This window comes from Engraulis encrasicolus, chromosome 17 (genome assembly GCF_034702125.1).
Source record: "Engraulis encrasicolus isolate BLACKSEA-1 chromosome 17, IST_EnEncr_1.0, whole genome shotgun sequence".
In the NCBI taxonomy this organism is placed as follows: Eukaryota; Metazoa; Chordata; class Actinopteri; order Clupeiformes; family Engraulidae; genus Engraulis; species Engraulis encrasicolus.
Window position 1 is genome coordinate 32,930,911 of NC_085873.1, and position 26,500 is coordinate 32,957,410.

At 44.2% G+C, this 26,500-nt stretch overlaps 1 protein-coding gene across 1 annotated transcript in view; it reads right to left on the reverse strand.

Annotated features, from left to right (window-relative positions):
* Positions 1-333: 333 nt before the first annotated feature.
* LOC134466995 (transcription elongation regulator 1-like protein) overlaps positions 334-26,500 on the reverse strand; it is a 34,408-nt gene continuing 8,241 nt past the window's right edge. The window contains exons 3-6 of the mRNA XM_063220925.1: positions 23,895-24,044; positions 15,895-16,075; positions 1,961-2,140; positions 334-383 (exon numbers count right to left, since the gene is read on the reverse strand). Of these exons, the coding sequence (XP_063076995.1) occupies positions 334-383; positions 1,961-2,140; positions 15,895-16,075; positions 23,895-24,044 (561 nt within the window). The remainder of the gene's footprint in view (positions 384-1,960; positions 2,141-15,894; positions 16,076-23,894; positions 24,045-26,500) is intronic.

The window sequence follows — 26,500 nt, forward strand, 5'->3', positions numbered from 1 at the left end:
CCTGAATTAGGGTTTTAACTATTGTAGGAGATGAGATGGCAAAGAGGAGGGGGGAGTTTCACTGACACTTTGACTGGTTACAAAAAAAAGAAAGTCTTAAAAGGTGGAGGCACAATAATGTAGGAGCAGCTTTGTCAGTGTTCTGTCCATATTCAAGGTAACATTACAGTAAGGAAATCAATGTCGCCAGCTAGATTCACGACAGGGAACTGCCTAAAATGTAATTACATCTCCCTCTGTCCTCGTAGAGGTTCATTCTTTCGTTCTTTGGCCTACTCTCCATCTGTCTGCTCCTCTCTCGTTCTTTGCCATCGTCACTTCTCTTTTCTACTCTCACAGATGCACAGTCTGCTGTTTTAGCTCAGTGCCCATTTGCTCGTGCACTGAATGAGGAGTATACACACAAAAAGGTTGGAAAGTAGAGAAAAACGAATCATTTATGTCAATATGCACGAGAGGAAGAGGTGAAATGAAGGAGGAAAGGAGCAAAGAGCAAACTGAGAGAGAGACACAAAGGCATGACTTGAACTGTCACCACCTACACCACCACTCAAAACCGGTCAATTAATTCAGTCATTGCATACTGGCCCCTGATTTAAGCATGCCCTCTTGAGTGGAGAAAAAATTGTTTGTTTTTCAACTTGGAAGAGGCGCCAGGGTTAGAATTTCCAGCGGCTTGGAGGCACTATTACGTATGGAATAGCGGACGACGAGGTGTCCCGATATCAAGGGAAATAATGGACGAGGCGGAGCGTTCTAAACAGCCCGACGGCGCAGCCGAAGGGCTGTTCGCTTCGCCAAGTCCATTTTCCCTTGATATCGGGACACCTCGAAGGCCGCTATTCCGCTTATCACCCGGTTACCAGCATTTAAGTAGGCCTATTAATTTATTAATTTATTAATAAGTTGATCTAAGGCTTCGTGAGAAAGTAGATTCACCACTGCGCTTGGTACGTTGCTATGGGCACCACTTCCTAATCTAGTGAGACGCGCCTCTATCGGAGGCATAGCCTAAGGACGCGCTCAGAATGTTGGGGTGACTTGACAACCAAATGCGATAGAATTGACGACTGGGTTTTTGACTTGACAAGGAGATGCAATAGAATTAGTAACGGGGTCTTGACTAGACAACCAGATGCGATAGAACTAACGACGCGGTCTTGACTAGACAACCAGATGCGATAGAACTAGTAACGGCACTTTGCCAGAAAGTTAGAAAAGAAGCAACTTGGACGCCCGCACACCCGCATGACATCATAGGTGTCCTGCTACCGGGGAATAAAGGACACCTGCTCAGCCAATCAGAAGACGGTCCGTCTGCTCACTGGGTGATACTACACAAAAACGCCCTCCTTCAGCAGCTTGTAAAGTGTGGTTGTTCTGCCGTGAAAAAGCAAGGCAACAAGCTGTGAGAAATTTTGCCCAGAGGTTGGTCAGCAACAATGTTTCTTTTTTCTAGAGATCTAGTTTGTAGTAGTCACCAGGAAGTGCTATAGCTCTTATTAAACCATCACACAGCCATATCTGAGCTCAACCTGAAAATCGTGGTGGGGTGTAGAATTTTGGATGAGTTATACTGCCTTTGCAGTGACAAACTGGTGGATTAGCATACACTGTTGGAGGTTTCAATATTGAGTGTCGTTCTGTGAGGAGGGGAGAGGAGAGGAGAGGACAGGAGGGGAGGAGATGAGAGTGAAGAGAAGAGGAGAGGAGAGGAGAGGAGAGGAGAGGAGAGGAGAGGAGAGGAGAGGCAAGGAGCGGAGAGGAGAGGAGAGGTGAGGAGGAGGGGAGATGATGAAGAGAGGAGAGGAGAGGAGAGGAGAGGAGAGGAGAAGAGAGGAAAGGAGAGGAGGGGGAGAGGAGAGCAGAGGAGAGGAGAGGAGAGGAGAGGAGAGGGAAGGATGAGAGAGGAGAGGAAAGGAAAGGAGAGGAGAGGAGAGGAGAGGAAGGAAGTGCTTACCTGGCCTGTGAGCTGTCAGGAGGGGGATCTTGATGGGCGTGAGGGAGAGGAGGTGGAGGGGGTGGGCGGAGGAGGTCGAGGGGCCCTGGGCCACGTCTGACTCCATGGCCATCATGGCGGCCGCTGCCAGGGCCATCCTCTTGTTGCTGCTCCGCACGCGCTTAATGGCCACCGGACAGCCTGCCACCAGAAGATGCAGACACACACGTAGACACACACGTAGACACACAGACACACGCACACGCACACGCACACGTACACGTACACGCACACACATGCACACACACACACAAATTCAGTCGGGGGTTTCTGTGGGTATTCGGAACATGGAAAACAAAATGACAGGTAGCTGTGGGTTTTTTTCTGCTGTGAGTGTGCCTAAGGGATGTGAAAGTCTTTTGTTTCACCAGTAGAAATGGCATTCCCATGTTCATGTCGGCTACTGACAGGGCCGAGCGTTAACCTTTCCAATGCTATTGCACTCTATCACTCCTGTGTGCTGGTGGGTATAACTACTCGCGTAGTCTCGTGAGTCAGTTTCATTTGAATGGGCAGATCCCGAGCGCAGTAAAAGTAATCATGCTATGCTGGAATACCCATAGCCCTCACTACTGTACTTAGCGAAAAAGTCTGTGTCCAACAGACAGAACAAATAAATGATTTCATTTGTGTCCCAGTCTGGCTAACCACTCTGACACGGGAATCAATAGACACAGCCACTTTAATGTAATCACGACGACTGCACTATGCTACAACTGTGCAGTGCAGTCAGGGCCAGATTAACGTTCAGGCTAGATATGTATGCCAGGGGGGGCCACAGGCTAGATATGGCTGCAGCTTAGGGGGGCCCACCTGCCAGGGAGGGGGGCAGATTGGCCACAAGTGATTGGTCACGGTAGCTGTGCAGTGTGCAGTCAGTGGGTTATTCGACCAGGAAGCAGTGATGACTTTCAGGACTTGCGACTGTCGAGAACAGAACGGAACAGAACAGAAAGGAAGAGAAGAGATGATTGACTGAGCAGCAGCCAAAGCCAGCCAGCCTCTGAAGAGAAGTGGAGAGAGTTTGTAATGACATCAGTCCACACAGCTGCAGCAAACGCTTATAAAACCCAAACTCTTGAGTACCAATTAAGCCTGACAGCCCTGCCCTCCCACCAGCACCCTAAACTCCATCATCACAAGACACACACACGCACGCGCGCACGCGCGCACGCACGCACGCACGCACGCACGCACGCACGCACACACGCACACACACACGCACGCACACACACACGCACACACACACGCACACACATCCCACACACACACTCTCTGGCTTGTCCTTCTGATGGAGAGGACAACTGTAATAGGGGGACAGTAATGAGGAGGCTTTTACCAACAGGAGCCAAAGCGTCGGGAGAGAGAGAGAGACAGAGAGAGAGAGAGACAGACAGAGACAGAGACAGAGAGAGATAGAGAGATGCTGAATGGCAAATGGCAAAGGATGGGAAATGGCACCAGCATATGGAAAAACAAAAAAGCAGCCCGGCACAGAAGAGTGAGCAAGCACCTGCATATCAAACAAACAACCAGGCACTACTGGATCGGTTTTAAATAGAGGTGTTTTAAATATCGGCTGCCCTTAACTGAGTAAAGCTAAAAAAAAAAACGAAAGTGGCTATAGCGACTGCATGAGAGTCACATGAAACAAAACTGGCCTTTTATTATCCGAATTGCCGCAAATTGCTGTTTTTGTTGTGTTTTGATATTTTTTTGTCCCTTTCCAGTGACTGTGTTCCCCTCCCCTTTTGTTCCCCCAATTAAATAGCTGTCAACAACGTTTGCCGAGAATGTATCCTCCCATTTCATCTGCCTGCCTCAGTTCAATGATGGGTCTATTAGAGTGAAGTCATCTATCACTGCACCACAGAGCTTCACCACAGAAGCTGGGACCTGGGACTGTAAACAAGACTCCACACTAATGGCTGATATGGGCAAGCTGAATGCGCCAGTTGAAAAAGGTAGGTCTGCACGTTGCGGCATGAGCAAGAAAAAACGTATTAAATTAAAACAATAACATTTTCATCGAAATGTCATTGTTTTAATTTAATAACGTTTTTTTTTTTTTAGCTTATTCCACAGAGTACAAACCTGTCTTCTTAAACTGTCAAACGCTTTTGTCTGGCACCTGCAACAAGTGACTTTGGATATGCGCACCCTACCCAAAACGACAAGCTGAATGTGCCATCACCGCACACACACATTCACATGAACATATGGATTAAATGAAACAAACTATTTTAACCATTTTTTTCTCTCATATAACACTCTGTATTAAATGAAACAAACAATTTCAATTCCAGTTTTTTTCTCATATAGCACTCTGGAACATTTGGGATGTAGCACAAGAGTTCATTTGTGATCATCTCAGCAGCAGTAAAGAACCGGAGGCTTATATGGGGTTTTGGGAGCACAGTGCTAAAGGACTGACAATAGAAGCAATATTTTTGTAGACTCCCTCACTGCAACAATACTGACTTTGAAACAATCCAGCCTAGAATAAAGAGTTTCTTTGAAAAATATATCTCCACAATATAGAAAAAGTTCACCAAAAAGTGCTGCCTCTGTATTGTGGATAATATCATACTGCCATGAAAATTGGTCTAGTCCTAAGGATAGACTTCTGATGCGGATTGGGCAACATAAATCCTCTGCAAAAACAGGGGAGATCTTGTATTGTGCTTCTCATCATAATCATTCCCCTTGATGCCTGCCACTGCCAGAGGAAAAGAAACACTCTGCAGGAGAGACAGAAACAGATACAAAGAGAGGAGATGAAGATGGAGAGAGAGAGAGAGAGAGAGAGAGAGAGAGAGAGAGAGAGAGAAGAAGAAGAAGAAGAAGAAGAAGAAGAAGAAGAAGAAGAAGAAGAAGAAGAAGAAGAAGAAGAAGAAGAAGAAGAAGAAGAAGACGAAGAAGAAGAAGAAGAAGTTGTGGTGGAGGCGACAACATCCTAAAACAATTACAATCACAATGTGGCTTCTGCACACTCAGTCCACCCCTACCCTCCACCCCCTACCCTCTACCCCCTTATCCACAGCCAGGCACCCACCCAAAGCGAACAGCACTTTATCTAATGGGGGCGAGTGGGTAGATCTGAGAGAGTGTGGTTAGCATGCAAGATCGTGCCACTAGAATGAGGACACCAGGGATACGCAGCTCATGCGGCGCCGAGCAGCGCCTCCACAGCCACTGCGGTGCGGAGCTGCAAAGAGAGATGTGATTTAAAGACGAAGAAGAAGAAGAAGAAAAAGAAGAAGATGAAGAAGAAGAAGAAGAAGAAGAAGAAGAAGAAGAAGAAGAAGAAGAAGAAGAAGAAGAAGAAGAAGAAGAAGAAGAAGAAGAAGAAGAAGAAGAAGAAGAAGAAGAGGACCAGGCGAAACACAAGAGATCCCTGCCGTCACCACACAGACAGAGGCAGGATAGGGATTCGTAGGGTATTAGTCTACATTATAAAACTCTACTGTGGTGTGAACCCTTCCTGGCCAAGTGCTGGAAACAGATGTGTTTTAAGAGAGATAGCAGAGGACTGCGTCACCACACAGACAGAGGCAGAACAGAGCCTCGTAGGGTATCAGTCTACAATAATAAAACTCAGCTGCAAACTACTCCTGCCAAGTGTCAAAATATTTCAGCAAAATAACATCAGTTTCACATCCATCTATCGACAAAAACCTGAGGCTGTGAAATGCTGTTAATTTCCGATGTGACGACAACATGCTTTTGACAGAAGAGCCAGGTTTTGGTTTAGGCCTCAATCCAAATGTGTGATTATGACAAAAAAACCCTCTTTAGGTACACTCTAAGAAAATTTCCCTGCAAAATAACGGCAGTTACTGGCAATTATATGTACCTGTAATTCTACTGTTATTTCACACAAAAAATCAAATACAGCTCATTGCTGTTTAATGTATCACAGTATATAACATTTTTTCAGCAGCAATTGAACTGTTAAATAAAAGTACTCTACAGAACGTTCACAGTATTAGTATTGTTAAACTAAAAGTGCTCTACAATATTTATGCAGTAGTATAAGTAAAATAACAGTACATTACAGTTAAAAAGTTGAATTGTACTGTGTGATGACAGGCAAATACTGGGTCATAGTAGTATTCATGAATATGGCCATGGCAACTTCCCACCCCACCCATCATTCTCCATAACTGTGGTACCCTGGCCATGCCACCCCACCCTCCCATCGTTCACCATGACTGGAGTGCCTTGAGCATGATACTATGGCGCTATGCTGTATTGAGAAAATGGTTGGCGGTGGTCCTTTGAAAGTGTGGGCATGAATAAAATTTCAGAGTACGCAGTGCTATGTTACGAGGTGGGCTTTTTACTGTATCTCTTGATGAGCCAATGATGAATATAGTATTGGTCAGTCTTTAAAAAAATAATTTGCACCAAGTGGCACAGCAAACAAGCAGCACTACAAGCTAGCTCTCAAAGCAATGCCTAATTTACAGCAGGCACATTATATGCAACAATGCCACAAATGATGCCACATACAGCAAGCTTTCACAAAGAGGAAAGTATGCAAGCATGTAAGCAAGCTTGTAGGCAAGCAAGTGCTATGCTGTGCCATGCAGGCCAGCCAGCAGGCAGGCAAGCAACTGAAGTGTTGATAGTCCAGATTTATATACAGGTGCAAGAGTACCATGTGACCAGAGTCATCAGGACCTTGGCAGGTGACGCCCGTAATTGAATAATGGCATAACAGCCCTACTCAGGTGAGGCCAGGCACTGATTAGCAGATTGGTTTAGAAGAGGCTGATTGTTGCAAGAGTGTTCAAATTCTTAAAATGTTTCAGCCATTCACACTTTCATATCAAAATCATAGTGATGAAAATCATCATAATATGCTGTATCAAACACTTTTTATGTATTGTAGTTTCTTTAGAAATTGTTTAATGCTTGTTAGTATCAGAGAATATTTAACCAGTGAGAATGACTTAAGTTCTTCAGGTGGTAGGCTATTGCAGCTTGATGGCGATCACGGACAAGTGGAGGATGATAGGGTTTCAATGGTGCTGCCTTAAATATTTTGGTTGCTTCCACAACGGCCAATGCTGCTATTGTGCAGTACTTACTGTTTATGCTCAATACTTGACTCAAAGTAGTATTTTCACAGTAGTTGTCTGTTTTTTTCAAAAAACAGTAGAATGCTGTTGCAGAATTGCCCTAAATTAACAGCTATTTGTTACAGTGTATAATTTAAGATGAATGAACTAAATGTATTCCAGGCATTAATAATCTGCATAGGAATCCTTACTGAAGATGTCCTTAGTTCTAACACTTTGTTGTGATGACGTTATTTTTGGTTGTACTGTATGTGTCTTCTTCTGTTTTGTAATTTGTGAAACAAGAGAGAGCCACAGAACAAAAAGAGAAAAAAAGCAACAACACCAACGCACATCTTTGTCTTTTAAATTACTCAGAGAGTTACAAAGAGATGAGAAGTTTCTGCATTTCCTCTACCTCTCTAGGGTGGCAATTACTGTTCCCCAATACGTATCCCAGTCCCATGTCAGTCAAGGAAAATATTATGAGTCTTCATTAGACCTCGAAATAAGACACAGTCTCTGATAGATCAGTATAAGCACTTGTGACATACAGTGCAATGGGAAAAAAGTGTCTGAACAGAAGCAGCACGTAGTCTTTAGTGTTATTTTTGTGTGTATTTCTGCTTATGAGTGTGGCACTCAGCACTAATGCTGACAATAAGCAGAGCACCCCGTAACACAGGGGAGCTGTCCACTATGTATGTGGTGCTGAAACAAAGGCGAGCACTCCATTATGACCATGGTGCTGAAACACAAGGGAGCTGTCCATTACATATGTGGTGCTGAAAGCTGCAGGTGGGAGCAATATGCTGGCCTCTCTTTTCTCTGTTCCACATACTATACATCTGTACTGTATATACAGTGGCCTACATGATACTGACCTCTCTCGTCTCTGGTCCCCAACTATACTCATGTACTGTATACATTATACTGGCATCTCTTTTCTCCGTTCTCCAACTAAACTCCTGTACTGCATATCCATCAGAGTGACTGCTCTCTCTGCTGTTGCTGTGCCTTCAGTAGGTCCCCCTTGCATAGCCCCCTATAATGAACTGGCAAAAGGATCTGTGCTGCGTTGTCGTAGTCTCCGAGGGCAAATCTTTCTATTTAACTCGTCTTTATTTTCACAGCGCCTTTATGTTCACTTGCAACTCTGCAAAGCACCTCCACCCCATCCCTTCAACAACCCTATTCCCACCCCACCCTACACCACCTCACCCCACCCCTCTCCCCACCCCAGGCTAGTAATGAGAAGTGTTTGCCGCCCTAAACAAAGCCTGGATGATAATGCCGAAGACCCTTTGTTCACTGTAATACAGAAAAAAATGGATCAGCACAAACCTATTCCTGGATGAGCTTTCCCACACTAATCTATGAGGGAGCTGAGAGCCCTGGCTGACAAGATGGGTGGGGGTGATGATGAGAGGGTCGAGGGGGTGGGTGCTGACAAGGTGGAGGGGGGGTGATGATACCAGGGTCGAGAGGGTTGGAGGGTGGAGGGGGTTGACAAGGTGGGGTGGGTAATGATATGTACAAGGGTCAAGGGAAGAGGTGGGAGGGTGGAGGGGGCTGACAAGGAGGAGTGGGAGTTGTGGGGCATGTGAGGGGTCGAGGGGTTGGAGAGTTGGGGGGGTTGTGGAGTTGAGGGGAGTGGGCTGTAGTCGTGCTCCACCTCACAGAGAGAGCAGATTACACTGACTGCTCTCGCTTCATCAGAAGGAGAATACACCACCACACACTGCTGCAACACACACTACACTACACACCACACACTACACCACAACACTACACTACACACCACTACACTCTTCCACTACACTACACACCACACACTACAATCTTCTACTGCAACACACACCACACACTACACTACACTACACAGCTCTTCCCCTGGCAAAGAAGGAAATATGGGTTTTCCACAAAAGGGCAAAAGCACTCGCGTCTTCTGATTAGTGAGCGCTACACAATAGGCTTCAAAGCCGGCCAGCTGCTAATTAATACTTCTCTATGGGCTTGGAAACTAACAGGGTTTGAACTGGTGTCAAACTGTATGCGAGGCGATTCACCCTCGTTGAGATGCAGAGAATCACTTACGGGTGACATGCTCTACTTACTAACATTCTCAGATCAGCGAAAGTACTAGTGGTGTCAACAATAATCGATTCGTCGATGCAATGCAATGCGGGGCATGGGTGATCCAATTCAGTGCGGCAATTCAATTCAATTACTTCCGTTGATATTTCGGGGGCAAATGAATGTTAAATTAAGTAAAAGAACTTCAAAGTATTGAAAACTGCAAGACTGATACAGAAAACAGCCAATAAATTGGTGCTCAGTATCTGACTACTACTTGTATTGCCTCATCATGACTGATAAAACATTTGCTTTGCTTTCAGTAGAAATGTAATGCATTGCAATGCATTGTAGAATTGAATCGGATCGGATCGAATCGAATCGAAACCTCCCAAATCGTAATCATATCGAATCGTGAGGGCAGTGCCAACGCACGCCACTAGAAAGTACACAGAAATACAGTATTTATGATGCTGTGCAAGTTGTGCAGACTGAAAGAGGGCTCAGTGTTGCGTTGTGCTACCCCACATATAGTACACTGCAGATATCCCGCTTTTAAGGTGTCACTGTGTAATATTTTCAGAAGTTCATTCCCAGAATTCATGCTGCCCATTCTTTTTCTTGAATACTTACGGCCACCATCGAATTCTAAGTATCCATTACAACTGGGAAAGTAGCCCTTTTCATACATGAAAAGGTGGATCTTGTCAATGTCATTCTTGTAAATATTAGTTTATTATTTAGTCAAAAGATCAAATGTGACAATAGGCAGCACAGTTTCAATGAGCAGCATAGTTGCAATACCTACTCTGGTCACCATCCCAGACAGTGCACCTTGAAGGTGTCACTATCACACCGTATGTTCCAACAGTAGAAACCTCCATCCAAATAAACTGCCTTTTTTTCTGGAAAAAAAAATATTTCTGGGTGTCTTGTCTTTGGTTTCTATTTTACAGGTGAATGGCATTCAATCCAGTTATTAAATTCTTTTCAACATGAAGCAATCAATCTATTTTCCATATCTTTCCCATTTTGGATATTGGCTTTTCACAGTCAGAGACCTGGGCCATGAATAGTCTTCATAAGAGGGTGTTTAGAGGGCCAGCTCCCGGTGATGGGCCCTCAGAGTCTCCTAAGGCCTCGGAGAGAGAGAGAAACACTACGGCATTCCAGAGAGTACCACAACGCTTCACTGGTTCATCCCAAATCGACCAATCAACGCTCGTCTCAATTTTCCAGCACCTGCCTGCAATTTCTTGACAATGGTGGGGGGTGGGGGGGTTGGAGGTGTTCAGCTCAGAGAGACTTTTCACATTTCATTAGGTCCCGTTAATACCCAGGTCAATATCCAGAGGTTGAAAATGTGGTGCAATGAGAGATATTTCAAGGTGTGTGTGTGTGTGTGTGTGGGGGGGGGGGGTGTTCTGGTGGCCAGTCATCTGTGGGAAGATGGCCCTTTTAGAAGGCAGTATCATTTCTGAGTTAAAGCACAAAGCTTTAGGGTCTGACAACTTCAAACATCTTGGTTGTGTTAAAGCAGTAAAGGGAAAAGGAAACTCAGATAGCAAACAGCACGTAGCACTTCCTGCATATGACCTTTCTCACTACACAAGACTAATATGCATTTTGTACAACTGAGAAGTAAATTATATGCCTTTATTATATGGTTGTGACGTCATCTGTCGAATGCTCCATTCATTTCAACGGGACTCCCCAACGTTCGGACGTCTGTTATTTTTCGATAACGGACGGGTTGGTCTATAACAGACCGCTGTCAATGGCAACAAGACTTTTCACTGCTAAAGCGACTTTTCAACAAGACTCTAATCAACTGCTGTGATAGACAGCACCCGTTGTCCTGGCTACCGCTGTCAATGGCAACAAGACGTTCACTGCTAAAGCCACTGGCTTGTATACAAGTCAGTGGCTAAAGCGAATGTTTCATATCACTCCGCAGGGGGTCCGGTCTTTTGTCACTCTAATCAGCTGCTGTGATAGACAACACCTGTTGTCCTGGCTAGCCTACCTAGCTGTTGCCTAGCGGTGTTCCACAACGGCACTGTTTTGTTTTGCGCAGCAACAATCTTAACATTAAATAGGTCTAAAGAAATGTCCCCGCATGTGTGAATCATTTAAGTATATCCATATAATAAGCGGGTTAACTTTCGGCGAGTCGGTCGCTTTGTGGAATAGCAGCACTTCAGAGAGAACAAGACCCCTCCGCTCCGCGTCGGGGTCTAAAGATTCTCTCTGTCGTGCTGCTATTCCACGGTAGCGACCTTCTCGCCGAACGTTAACCCTTACTTACACCATTGTCAAGTTTGCCTGCTTGGCCACAGTTTAGCTTCATTCCCAGCTTCATTGAAGGCCTTGCAGATTGTAAAACTCCAAGGGCTGTGTGAAAAAGAATAATTTCATATCCATGAATAACTAATTATATTATACTGGTCAGAGTCTTTGTTCAGATGCCGGATGTTCTATTTGCATTATACAATCTGGTTTGACTACTGTTAGCATACTGTGTTTGTAAGACACATCCTTTATGCATGGAGTCGTTGGGAAAATCACACATATCAGCTGGAATACAAAAAAAAGATCCAAATACGTCCTCAAATAAAGTGCCTGAAATAAACACGGCCTATCTCCTGGCGGATGAGATATAGCATGCTTTAAAACGCGTCCAATGTCAGATGAGATTTGAGAGAAAATGGTCCATCAGAGCTGGAAATGGCCACTCAGTCTGCCCAAGACACAGACATTTGTTTACTAGAATTTAGAAATGAAATGCCAGACTGGCACGCACTGAATGGATCAGACAGGGACTGGACCGGTTTCATTTGGAGTGAAACATTGCAGGTTATTACGGAGGATGTGGTGGTGGTGTCAGCCATGATAAACTAAAGGAGGCAACGGTGCAAAGACAGGATCAAAAACGGCTTCCTCAAAATATATATACTGTATCTAATTGTGATAAAACAATGGCAGAGGATAACTATTTGTATCGATCGATGTATTATTATGATGTATTATTATTGTCTTTATGCAACCCACATATTTCCATTCGGACCACAGATATTTCCAAGAGGTACCTTCAATTATTACACAGCACTTCATTGAATGTATACAGTGCATGTACTATATAGGTAAGTAAACATACACTATATGCACAATTCAAAGTCACCATATAACATTAGGACTCGCTCAGTGTTGAGATATCTATGATTGGGACAGTGCATTCAAACTCCGACAGGACCAAAACAAAAGTCCATCAAATGACATGTAATGGACTGTTCCTTCAAATCCAAAGTGTCCCTTGAAAAGGCTACTCTAGAGATATATAGCACAGCACAAACAAAAAGAGGAGCCTTTTCCATGCCTTTTCCGTCAGGATATGCTTGAATTGAATGTTTGTGTGATAGAAAGTACCTTCCACATGATTTGAATGCACACCTTATTCCCAGGAAGAATTACAGCTACCTTTGTCTCCTGTGGCACATACGGGCTGGAATATTTTTTGATACATAGCATTTTCTCATGCAAAGGAAAATGGATGCCGCTTTGAAATGGCAAATGCTCAGCTGGAGCATGTTTTTGCGAGAGAGAAAAAAACGGTTGCGTGATTTTTCTATTTTCGTGATGGACAGGCAACAAAACAGCTCTGTGTGTAGTGTTATGTTTGCATGTCGTGAACCAGCGAGCAAAACATAATAAATTTCCATTTGATAAAATATTAAAGAAACAAGTAAAGTTTTCCCGCTCTCTCTGAGTCTCTGTGTGTTTCCTCATTGGCCATGAATGCATAAGTACCTGCAACACGCCAGTGTGCTCGCACTCTCTCACGCCTCTGCGCCTGCACTGTGCACTCCGGATGGCTTACGTTCAAGATACGGGTTCAGGGCCGCTGACAGTTTTGGCCGGTCATGTGAAGGCCCCCCTCACCCAACACATGCAATGTAATGAGGACCCAATTCTGGCCCCCTATTCTCCCTGTGCCCGGGACAAGTGACCCCTTTGTCCCCCTTTCGGCATCCCTGTACACAGTGGTGGTGGTAGGGTGGTATATAGGCCGATAATGACGCAGATAAAATATTGATTTGCTGCCTCTACATGCTTCACATATGCCCGGCTCCCCTCAACTTTTGGTCCCAGCTCTCCTCTCCTCCCGCATGCCCTTGTAATGCACTCGTTACTGCCATAAACGCCACCTCTGCTAGCGATCATCACACCAGGACTTCGAACGCTTCCCAGGGTTTCACCGGCCGTTTCATACCGTTTCATAGCAATGGCAATCTGTGGGTGTAATAACGCTCTTGTTTAAAAATGCATGATGCCCGTGGAGAGCTCCACTTCACTGGGGCCCGGCCGACTTCAATTATTAGGACACCCACAGTAATGACTTCATTTGGAGTGCTACTGCTCTGCTCGCCTACTTCCCATGCACAGCATGTGCACCACTTGCTTTGCTTCCTTTACCTCTAGTGGTAAACAAACCGGGGAGGGAGGTAAACAAGAACAGCCAGAAATGCATCAGATTAGCCTGAACATCAATCCCCTCATCTCCTCACATCACAAAAAAGATCCACCTGAGAGAAGAAAATATACCCAGAAGTGATAATAGAAGATCGAAGGCGACTGTACGTCGAGCTTCAAAGTAAAAAAATAAATAAGCTATGGCAGAGGAAACTGATTACAGTTCAGCCGGGCCTACAATGCTCCAAAGTGCATAAAAGGTGTTGATGTAGTCAAGGTTACCCATGCAGGAGAAACTATCAGGAGCTTTGTCCTTGTCGAGCTCGCCGCAGTCCAATAAGGACTCCCTGGAGAGACTGAAGTAACCAGGACCAGGGAGAGAGCAGTGGTCAGCCAACCGACTGCCAGCAGACACGTGTGATCGTTACGCTGAGAGATCCTCCTTCCCCTTGCAGCATGCGAAGTGGCCCTACAACAACCGCAGCGCTCAGACAAGCACTCAATCAAAGAGACGTGTAATTGATTGTTTAATTACGGTGAGGAGTGCAATACATGCCCATCACCACACCTCCGGTCGGCTGGGTGCAATCGCATCCTTCGCCTGTCTTCAACACAGCCCTGCCCCCAGGCTTTCAACAGCCAGGACTTAACATGGGAAGTGTTTCAGTGTTTCAGTGTTTTCGTGGCAGAGAGGCTGATGCATTCTGACATTGTGAGCCTGTGAGAATGTGTTTCTGGCCTTGGGCCTCACTTTCAAACCACACATGCAGTTTTACACAGGTTGCTGCTCATGTGCAATGTTTCGCACCAAATTAGCAAGGTTTAGAAAGGCCACCCTTCACCTGGGTGCTACTCTTTGCTACCTCGAATCATTAGCTGCATACGGAGAGGAGAAAGCTTTGCACAAGGGGAAAAAAGGCCTGAATGATTTAACCTTCACCTGTCTTGTCACATAAGCCAGTCTTCACACACCACAACATGGCTCCATGATCATTTCACCCAAGAGGTATGACATTTTTCTGACCTGAGATCTTTGTATGAAAACCAGTGACAGCCGGCTATATGGGGCATGTGGGTATTCCAATACAGCTGGCCTTGACATACTGTCAGGAGAGCATTCTTTACCTTTACCTTTCATTGGAAACTGTGTTCCAATCTTCATGGAATCATTGCGATCAATAACGCCCACACAAATATTCTGAAGCTGTTCCATTTTGTGAAAATGTACAAGGGTGAACTCTGGGAACTCTATGGCACTGTGTGCATACTGTATGACGGTTACTTGATAATATATGATCATGTTTTCCGTGTTTAATCCAATAAGACCCATCACAGGTGTCAAACTCAAGGCCCAGGAGCCAAAGGTGGGCCACAAAGTCATTTTATGTGGCGTGAGATCATTTCTAATGTGCATTACAGTTGGCCCACATGCACCATTAACATAACAAATATGACTTGAATGCAAAATTGTGTGCTTCACAAGAATTATGAGTGGACCCAGGCAAGTGTAACAGCACAAACTAGCACATAGAGGAAATGTATATATGACGGGATTATATTTATGTATTTATATTTATGTATAATATATGATGGAATATACAGTATGATGGGAAATAAGGTGGGCGTTAGCAGGCTTATGATGTGGTCGAGGGGGCATTGGGAGACTCCAGGGGGATTCAATAAAAGTTTGAGATTGACTACTGTTAGTTAATTAATTCCTTCCCTGATTGGGACTCGTTCCAATAAACATGACTCCCACAGCAAACGCACGCACGCACGCACGCACGCACACACGCACGCAGTTCAGACTTGGATCCATTTCATCCACATCTTAATGTAGCCCATCTGAACCTACCACCACACTCCCCACACAACAACACACACAGATGGCCTCATAACTCTCCTGCTTTACAGAGGAGACGAGTCAGGGTCAGAGTCAGACTGGCACTATCTCCTGTACGCCGCTGCTGTGACTTTCTCAAAAATAAGTAAATAATATATAAATAATAATTCTCTATGGAAATAAATACCCATACCGTACATCCATGCATAAATAAGAAATCGAATCAGCTATGGTTGAAACCAGGGTAATAAATGAATACAAAAAACTCCTCATTAACGGTGCAGCTCAGGTGGTCAGCCGGTACGAAAAGGAGTGTGTGTGTGGTTGTGGATGTGTGTGTGTGTGTGTGTGTGTGTGTGTGTGTGTGTGTGTGTGTGTGTGTGTGTGTGTGTGTGTGTGTGTGTGTGTTGAAAAGGGTGGTGATAAATTCCTACACAGACCTGATATGCGTCGCGGTGACACCAGCAGCGTGTGGAGGTTCCTGGAGGCAGTGTTTGGCCTAGATATCCTCATTGCCATTTGATTTGTCACCAGCACAGGCTTCTCTTGCTGCTGGAAAATTCCCATTTCTTCAGGAGCGAACCAGGTGGTCTCCAGAGCCAAAGTATTGTTCAGGTAGACCTGTAGAAAAGTATTCCACACCAATAAAGTCTTTCTTGAGGTGCTGGTTTCTTGTGCACACAAATGTCAAAGGAAATAAATAAAATGCTGTACACTCTTCAAACTTGGAGTTTGAAGACGGCCAGACGGACGAAACGTCACTTTGAAATAAAATATGGAGCAGAGTGTGTGGCATTTTCTTTATTTCCTTTGACACAGGTAAACCACCAGCGGCTCTGCATGTCAAATACAGGACACAGGTAGACCTGTAAAACACCAGTGAGGCTGCATGTCAAATACAATACACCTGCATTTCAATTTCAAATAGTGCATTTCTACGCACATATGAAGACAAGACACACAAACAGACGAAACAAATAAAACAAGCAGAAGGGCTATAGGCCAGTGGTTCTCAACCTTTTTTGAACAAACGCCCTCTTGGCCTCATCACAAGCCTCCCAACGCCCCCTTGACATCATCATAAGACTGACAACGCCCATCTCAGTATTAAAAAAAATAAATGGACCAGGGGGCGCTGTGGCGCAGCACACTAAGCCCCCCACAGTTGGGCCGTAAGTACATGCCCACGGGGACCCAGTTTCGATTCCCAAGTCCCAACCCTACCCCATATCTCTCTCACAATTGTTTCCTGTCTCCTTTCATATTGTCCTGTCGTAATAAAGGCCAAAAAGCCCCCCAAAAAAATACTTTAAAAAAAGAGAAGTAAATGGACTAATGCCCCCAATGGCAACTAATCACCGCCCCCTCTCAGTTGTATCCTTCTCAACGCCCCCTAGAGATCCCCAACGCACCCTGGGGTGCTGTACCGCCCCCGGTGACAAACACTACTATAGACCCCTTTAGAGTTTGTAAACAGGTATGACGTAATTTGGCTGCATGCGCACCTCTGCCTCAAAACCGTCCATGCTCCGTTCACTTGTACAGAGACTCGACAGGTGTTTTTTTCCGAAATAAGATAACGGATGCTCGCGCTAACCTCAGAAATGCAGTGGGCACCACGAACACGGGTATTCCTGGCGATGTCATCAGTCCAGTCAGTAGTTTAATGTCTTGTAACAACAAACATCTCCTATGCTTCTGGAACAGCCTCTTCCCTCTCAAAATAGCATAACAAGTGTACTTTTCGGAATCTATTTTTTATCAACGTACACGCTTCAGAACGGCAGTTTAGTGTCTTTAGTGTCTTTAGTGTCTGCACTGTCACCCAGTATTACATACAGAAACAGAATCAGCACTCCCAATTTCACCCATGCCTGCAGTTCTCCTAGTGGCCGCTGTCGAGATACGGCTCTGAGCGCAGCAGCCCGTTCTTTCTGAATGGAGTCTGCACTCTCCCTAGAGTGCAGTACCACCCAGAAAAGTTTAGTCTCTCGTAATATCCTTACAATATCTCTGGTGTGACTGAACGGGTCTATTGGCAAACAACAGCATCTACAGAAGTACAAATGAGCTAAAATGATGAATGATAAAATATACTTCTTAAATATATATATATATATTTATCAACAGGCCTTCCTACAGTTTTATTTTCACTAACCTAGTGTGAATCACCAGAAGTTTCTTGTCTTGATAGTTTCTCATCTCACTGTAATATAAACAGGCCTACACTGTAAAAGATTGTCGTGATTTCACATTAGAATTCTACATCAAGAAGATGTATATACCAGTTTACTATTCACTGTTGTAATGTGCAATGCATTGTGGGATATCATATAGAGTACAATTCACAATTGTAAATGTACAGCAGCACATAATACTTTTTACATCATACTGTTGTAAAGATCTGTTTTGTCAGGGCTGCTGTCCTAATGCAAATGTATGCAAAGCCACATGCAGAAATTATGGAGCTCAGGTCACATTCTGATTGGATGCTTTTAAAACATGCATACAGGCCTGATAGAGGTGGAGAGGATTTGAACTGATTTGAACTCTTCAATCGCACACACCTGGTCATGAGCAAGGAGGTAGACATAGGAGGGTTTACAGACATCATCGGAGCGTAGTACGGAATGATAGCAAGGGGAGTCCAATTTTTTTCTTCCATGGTCAAATTGGAAGCATGGTAAAGTGTGGAACAGGTCATAGGATACAATAGTGAATGTTTGTCACCTGTCCTTAATTATCCCCCACAATTAATGCTGACCGACAGCTGCAGTAAATTTGGCCACAAACTGAGCACTGACAACCGGATATTCTCTTTCGACCAAATTTGTGGAGTACAAATTTTGTCCATCATGGCATCGCACACACTGACCATGTGCACCATGTCATTAAGCATAAATGTATTAGTTCTATGGCATTAAAGCAACACCTTGTACTACGAAGACAATAGGAGCCTATTTGGATTGGAGCCAATTTTGGTCCCCTAAGGGAAATTCTTTCTCTCCATGTATCCCATTTGGGCAAGTGAATCACATTGAAGTACACACACTAGTCCGTAGCAGTGGGCTACCTGCTGAGTGGCGCCCGGGGAGCTGTGTGGGGGTTAGGTGCCTTGCTCAAGGGCACTTCAGCTGCGGTCCGGTCGGGCATTGAATCGGGAACCCTTGGGTTGCCAACCCAGTGCTCTAACCACTGAGCCACGACTGCCCCCAACTACTACACTGTGGCCAATGCATTTTCCATTGAGTGATACTGCTTACCCAATCTACCTTCTTTGGTCATGAGCCAGCTGATTGTAAATGACGTCCAGGTGTGCTAATTTCAGCTCAGTGCAATTCAAAACGGGCTTCTCTCTGCTAAAAGGGCATGGGAGAAGCCAATGATGGTTTGTCCATTTATACAGACGATGGGCAGGTCATAGAGCATAAACGATGCTCAGGTGTGGCAGCCCCCCTGTGGTTCAATTTGGCTTTTTGATGGCTTCGGCAACAGAATATATCTCAAAATCCCATGAGAAGGAATGGAATGGCCCAGGACCATTATTTTCAAAGACTGTATGTTGTGAAGTTTCCCGTGTTTGCGTTGGAAGAACACAACAATTAGCTGACAACTTGTTGCTAGCAATTTGGTGTAATTTTACAACAATTAGCTGGCAACTTTTTATTGCCAGCAATTTGCTTTAATTTTACTTCAATGAGCTGGCAACTTTTCACCAGCAGTTTAATTTAATTTCACACCAATGAGCTGGCAACTTTTTTGCCAGCAAATTTGTTGTAATTTTACAACAATTAGCTGGCAACTTTTTATTGCATGCAATTTGCTTTAATTTTACTTCAATGAGCTGGCAACTTTTCACCAGCAATTTAATTTAATTTCACACTAATGAGCTGGCAACTTTTTTTGCCAGCAAATTTGTTGTAATTTTACAACAATTAGCTGGCAACATTTTATTGCCAGCAATTTGCTTTAATTTTACTTCAATGAGCTGGCAACTTTTCACCAGCAATTTAATTTAATTTCACACCAATGAGCTGGCAACTTTTTTTGCCAGCAATTTGCTTTAATTTTACTTCAATGAGCTGGCAACTTTTCACCAGCAATTTAATTTAATTTCACACCAATGAGCTGGCAACTTTTTTGCCAGCAAAATTGTTGTAATTTTACAACAATTAGCTGGTAACTTTTCACCAGCACTTCAACTCAACTTCACCTTACTGGTGCAATGTGCAATTAATGAAGATTGGCCAACAGGCTGGCCCACTTGAGCCATGAAACTTCCCACACATTAAAAGGACAGGTGTTTCAGTTATTTTGTCCAACCACTGTGTAGACAATTCCACATATATATGGAATGTTTACTTATAAACATGGATCAGAATGAAAACTTTTTGGAACTGAAGTTTTGATATGTGCATTAAACAAGGGCCAAAACCAATCCATTTAAGAATATCCTTATACTTTTTTAAACACTATCTTAGAAGGAGCCCAGTCTGTTTTTAAACTGTAGTTCTAGAGCAGGAGCATCAATGAATGGAACATTCTAGGAACTTGTTAGCTTTTTGATACAGATCTCTCTTGTTACTCTGTTGTCACACTCTATACCTAACCAATCTGTCAATTAGTGCCTTGCCTCACTTTATTACTAATCACTTTCATGCCGTGATTCAATGATTGCCAGCACCTGCCCAATGCCTGATTACTCTGGTCACATGGTTCACTTGCCCCACTATATAAACCTGGACTGTCACACTGCTTTGGTTGCTTGTCTGAATGGCACAGCATAGCGCCTGACTCACTGGCGCTCACTGGTATTGGCAATCAATTGATTAGCCGACTAGATGAGTGGTTGGTTTGTTGACAGGGTGGCTGACAGCATAGTGCCAGTTGACCAGCTAGCTGCCTGGCAGGTTGACTGACAGCCTGTCCGCCTGGTCAGTTGACTGGCTTGCTGCCTTGCTTGTTGACTGGCCAGCTGCCTGTCCGGTTGACTGGCTGCCTGGCTGGTTTAGCCAGGCAGCCAGTCAACCAGCCAGTGAATCGGACAGGCAGCTGGTCAGTCAACCAGCCAGTCTGTCAAGGCCAGTTGGCTACCTGGCCGGTTAACTGGTTGGCTGCCTGACAGGTTAACTGGTTGGGTTGTTTCTAGTGATGGCAAAATGAAGCTTTTTGAAACTTTGAAGCTTTCATTGGAATTGGTTCGAAAAATGGTTCGAGCTTTGAATCGATTCAAACTCTATGATGACATCTGCTGGCAAAAACGTTGAATTGCAGTTTTAACCAAAAATCGCTCAAATAAATAAATGTATGGCCTATTCTTGGAAAGAAAAAAAAACGATTGCCTTCACGTTTGGTTTTTGATTACAAGTTAATGGGTTTCATTGTGTATTTTAGTCACTGAACTGTGACAATAGACTAGGCCTACTCATGGGCATAAAAATCTCCTAACAATTTACCACGTTACATTGCAAAACTGGAATATTTTATCCTGGAAAACCCTTTACAGATATTTTTAAGACACATCAATATAATTCTATAATATATGCCGCTAACTCCATCTAACTTCAAACTCATTTCATTGACTAGCCTAGACCAGGGATTGAACATGCAACCCAATGAATGAGAGTGCAGCACCTTAACCACTACACCACAGGTCAGTCAACTTGGAGTTAGAAAAACAAGTTATCCAAAACAGTTGAAGATGGGCGGACTTACACAAATCACTGTATAATGGCTGTTTACTTTTACCTGCTACATTTTAAAAGGGCAAATTACAGTGGCAGTAGAGCACACTTTCATCGATTTTGCTTTCATGGCGCTGCGTTGAATTATTCCGACTACAATCCCGCAATCGCACACAACTCTTGAAGCAACTTCGACCCTCTGTGCTTCGATGCGCAACCCTTTCAATTCCATCTCGAGTCGTCACGTGACTTTCGAAGCTTCAAACGTCACTAATCATGTGATCAATGCACAACGAATCAAGCTCCGAAACAAGCTTTGTCTTTTGTTTTTTTCAATTACTCGAAACACGCTCCGAATCAGGAGAGTCAAATGGCCATCACTAGTTGTTTCATCTTTTGAGAGCCATCTTGTAGCATAGCATGTTTTATGGTGTTTTTTGCATAATATTAAATTTAGGCCACTTGATTGGATTGACAAATGCATATCCATACAGTCCTTATTGTGACTGTTTTTGAACCCCCCTTTGAGATGACTTGATAAATGAAAGTCCTCTTGAGGAAACTATCACTGTCACTGTGACAGCACTATGCTGAGTGATTTATTATTTGTGCCTCACCCATGCAAGGCTGAACTTGTAGACGAATATGCTTAGAGCAGAGTGGCATTATGGTACCATGCTATCTCAGTCATGGTGGAGGATGGGGACGATACTATGTTGAAGGCATCTCAGACATGGAGGCGGGCAGCGGGGGTGGAGGCGGGAGGAGGCGGGCGGATGAGGGGGCAGGACATGTGCCATGGTCAGAGCAGTTTTGAAAACGGAACAGTGTTGTAATTTTAAACGACTTGCTGGCAACTGTTTTTTTTCTGCAATTTGTTGTAAATTTAAAACAATTTGCTGGCAATTATTCCCCATCAATTAGCTGTAAATTTCAGCTTGAAATCTTTTACAGTGTACCATTTCTATTGTATCATTTATAAACTGTCAATCACCATATTTTTCTATCCTTTCCTTGCTATTTTTACATGGTTATTAGAAATGAAAAGGAATACCCGTGGTATTTCAAATTGAAAAACAAGTGAAGTGCTTTCTTCTTTTGCAAATCACTTGTAATGATAAATTATTTTGTGCTATAACTTATGGCTGTAACAGGCAGAGGCCTAGTACACAGCCCACATGATTGATCCCGGCCCCTGATCACAGTCAGGAACGATAATGTGGCCCCCAGAGAAAAAAGTTTGGGGACCCCTGCTCAAGATGATTCGTCCAATCCCAATATCAAGATTCGTATCTACCGTAGAGTATTGTTCAGGTAAACTTGCATTTCAATGTAAGTAGCACATTTTTATGCACATCGTAAGAGAGGACACAGAAACAGACAGAAAAACGAACAGAGGCTATAGTCCGGGGGTGGGGAGCCTTTGTCATTCGAGGGGCCACATCAAATTTTCACATTTTATTAAGTCCTCCAAGAGCCATACTATGAACACAAACCAAAAGCCTCTGAATCCCACTTCAAAAACACAACTTCAGAAGTCTGACTGTTAACAACGTCATTTATCAAGCTTCAAAAGAGGCCCAAGATGCCTGCAGCTAAAACTTTGACTAAGATGACCTGGATCTGGATGAATGAGAATCTTCACAGACAACAAACATCTTCTAGTAGTGTAAAATACCCCAACCCCATCTTCTAATAGATTAAGATACCCCAAACCCCATCTTCTGGTAGAGTCTATAAGATACCCCAAACCCCATCTTCTGGTAGAGTAAGTAAGATACCCCAAACCCCATCTTCTGGTAGAGTAAGTAAGATACCCCAAACCCCATCTTCTAGTAGAGTAAGATACCCCAAACCACATCTTCTGGTAGAGTAAGATACCACAAACCCCATCTTCTGGTAGAGTCTATAAGATACCCCAAACCCCATCTTCTGGTAGAGTCTATAAGATACCACGAACCCCATCTTCTGGTAGAGTCTATAAGATACCCCAAACCCCATCTTCTGGTAGAGTAAGTAAGATACCCCAAACCCCATCTTCTGGTAGAGTAAGTAAGATACCCCAAACCCCATCTTCTGGTAGAGTAAGATATCCCAAACCCCATCTTCTGGTAGTAAGATACCCCAAAAAATGAAGATACACCAAACTCCGCCTACCCAATGCAAAGCGGTGTGCTCAAGTTCGGTCTCCAAAGGAGGCGTTGAGTGCGTTGCAATATGCGACCTTGCCTCCTCCACTTGCCTCCTCCACTTGCTTATCTCCTCGTACCAGGAAGTAATATCACTGACAACAGCATTATATTTCAATATCTTGCAAAAGCTCTTTCTCATTTGCAATTGGGATGGTGAATGAAAAACAGTCCCTCAAAAGTTGTTGTGGCTAGGCTGACAGCTGGGAAACTTTATCGTTTTCTCCACGGAGGAGGGGCCAGGAGGCGGGACGAGGAGACAAGCGCAAAGTGTGGAGGAGGCAAGGTCGCATATTGCAACACACTCAGAGTCCCCTCCTTCCTGTTCTCTTTCTGTGGCATTTGGTGACGGCTTGCATAACATGTGCGCTACCGCCATCTACAGTGGTAGGGGAACTCCATTTATCTATTCTTAACCTAAAGTCTCCAAAGGTCACCTGACCTAAGGTCTCCTAAAGGGGAGTTCACCTGACGTCACATGGATCCAGGAAAAATACGGGCTTGATGTATCTTACTCTACTAGGAGTAAAGATGTTTGCAGTCATATCCAACCCTCAGAGGGTTCACCTTATATTCTGGGAGCCTCCTCTTCTCGACCCAGCCCTTCCTGAGGTGCGGGTGGAGGACGGTGCGGTACACGCGGGGAAACACAGGCACCAACTCCACACTCGCAGACGGCTGGAATCCCAAAACATGTGGCCTTGATGGCAGATCGAACTACAATGGGACAAAAACAGAAATACCTCAGTGTAAAAAAAAAAAACATCAGTGCATATTTAACCTTGTATGACAAGGAGCATGACTGATTTGTGCAGATAAGGCAAATACAATTACAAATAGTTTTAGCTTCATGTGCATGAAAGTCCTTTTGCACAACCCCTCAGCTATCCAGGTGCAGGTGTAAGGCAGGAAAACGTGATCAATATGAGAAGTTCATCAAACACCGCACACTGGATACTGTTCTTTTTTTCTCTTTATTTTTTTGGAGCAAACTCTTTGGAGCGAGTTTTTGCTTTATGTTCTTTTCACACATCAGCTGCTTCTTAGACCTTTCAGCCATGTGTGTCTTTTGGAATTCTCCACTTTACAGCAGTGATCTGATGGAGGGGAATACGATGGGCAGTCATGGGTAAGCGGTTAGGGTGTCAGACTTGTTGCCCAAAGGCTGCCGGTTCGACTCCCGACTCGCCAGGTTGGTGGGGGGAGTAATTAACCAGTGCTCTCCCTCATCCTCCTCCATGACTGAAGTACCCTGAGCATGGTACCGTCCCGCCACACTGCTGCTCCTTGGGGGCTGCCCCCTTGCACGGGTGATTCATGGCATCGATCATGCAAGTGTAAACACAAACATATGCCATGCCATACAAAAGTGATTAAATTAATTGACTATGAATGGGAACTTCTGACTGTGTGGGAAGCATGTGAAACTATAACTCAACTAGACTGCCTGTGCAGTCGCCTTCGACTGCTTAAGGTATATCCCCGAAACGCGACGCTTCCAGTCCCCCATCATTCCTACCACTCCCGTCCACCATTTCGTAAACGTATATGATACATACAGACGTGACATGACGTGCATAGGCTTAAAACCAAACGACTATTGTGAAAATGAAGCAAAAAATGGGGCAAATGGTAATACTGTTTTAATGGTTCAGTGGATATACCACATTAGGTACAGTGTAATAACCAGTGTAACAACATTTAATACAATGTAATTTTTTTACTTAGCCTACATCATGTGTTTGTGCTCAAGTGGTATTACATGGTATTGCATATTGTTACACTGGTATTACACTATATTACATGGTATTGCATACTGTTACACTCGTTATTACACTGTACCTGATATTGCTTATTGTTACACTGGTATTACACTAGTATTACATGGTATTAAATATTGTTACATTGGTTATTACACTGTACCTAATATGGTAGATTCACTGAAATGGTGAACCATTAAAATAAGGTGTTACCGGGCAAATCAATCCACCCAGTCAGAAGTTATGGGCCAAATGAAAATTCCGCCATTTTGAAAGTGTTGTCTTCCAAACTCGAATCAGTTCATGAACCTGCCCTAGAGCATTCACCCAAAAAATCTGGGACAAATCCAAACATCTGTTCAAAAGTTATGGACCAAACAAAAATTCGGCCATCTTGAATTCAGCCATCTTGAAAGTGTTGACCTCCCAACTCGAAGCAGTTCATGAACCTACCCTAGAGCATTCACACACCAAATCTGGGACAAATCCATCCACCCGGTCAGAAGTTATGGACCAAACAAAAATTCGGCCATCTTGAATTCAGCCATCTTGAAAGTGTTGACCTCCAAATTCGAATCAGTTCATGAACCTGCCCTAGAGCATTCACCCAAAAAATCTGGGACAAATCCAAACATCCGTTCAAAAGTTATCGCGTTAACACGAAAGACCTTACGCGGCGGACGCGGCGGCGGCGGACGCGGACGCGGCGGCGGCGCACGCAAAACCATTACATCCCCGACGCTCCGCGTTTCGGGGATATAATGATGCGACGTTGTTGTAAGTCAGTGCTATTATCGCTCTCTCTGTTTGTCAGTAGAGATTGATTAAAGCTGCTCTGAACAAGGGTCTCTCCTGCCAAAAGCTTTGGATGAAAGCACACACTGACAGACATTACAAGCAGAGCTGAAGGCTAAGAGATATTTACTACGGTTACTGAGTCATGTCGCAAACCACATTAAAAATCTATCAGAAAACTTGAGGGCGAAAAAAAAAGCATTGGAACGCGAAAAAATAAATGTCTTTTAACACAAGTGCTGCATCATCAACATTCATTTTCTTTTCTGCTCAAGCGATCTTCCCTCCTCCTCCTCATCCTCCTCCTCCTCTCTCACAGCAGAGTAAATCCAAAGCCTGTAAATGTTGCTTGGTGCAATGAAAAGTCAAGGTCTACATGGTTATCAATATGCCTGTGAAGTCCTGATCAAGTCCCTTCTGCATGCCCTAGTGCTCGCATGGAAATTGTACTTCTCAGCTCTTGGTGAAAAAAAAAGGCACCTCTTGTGGACCTCGGAAGACACTGCAAGGCACACAGTGCATACAAATCCACCCGCAAACCCAGGGCCCTACACCTCCACCCACCTCTCTCTCTCTCTCTCTCTCTCTCTCTCTCTCTCTCTCTCTCTCTCTCTCTCT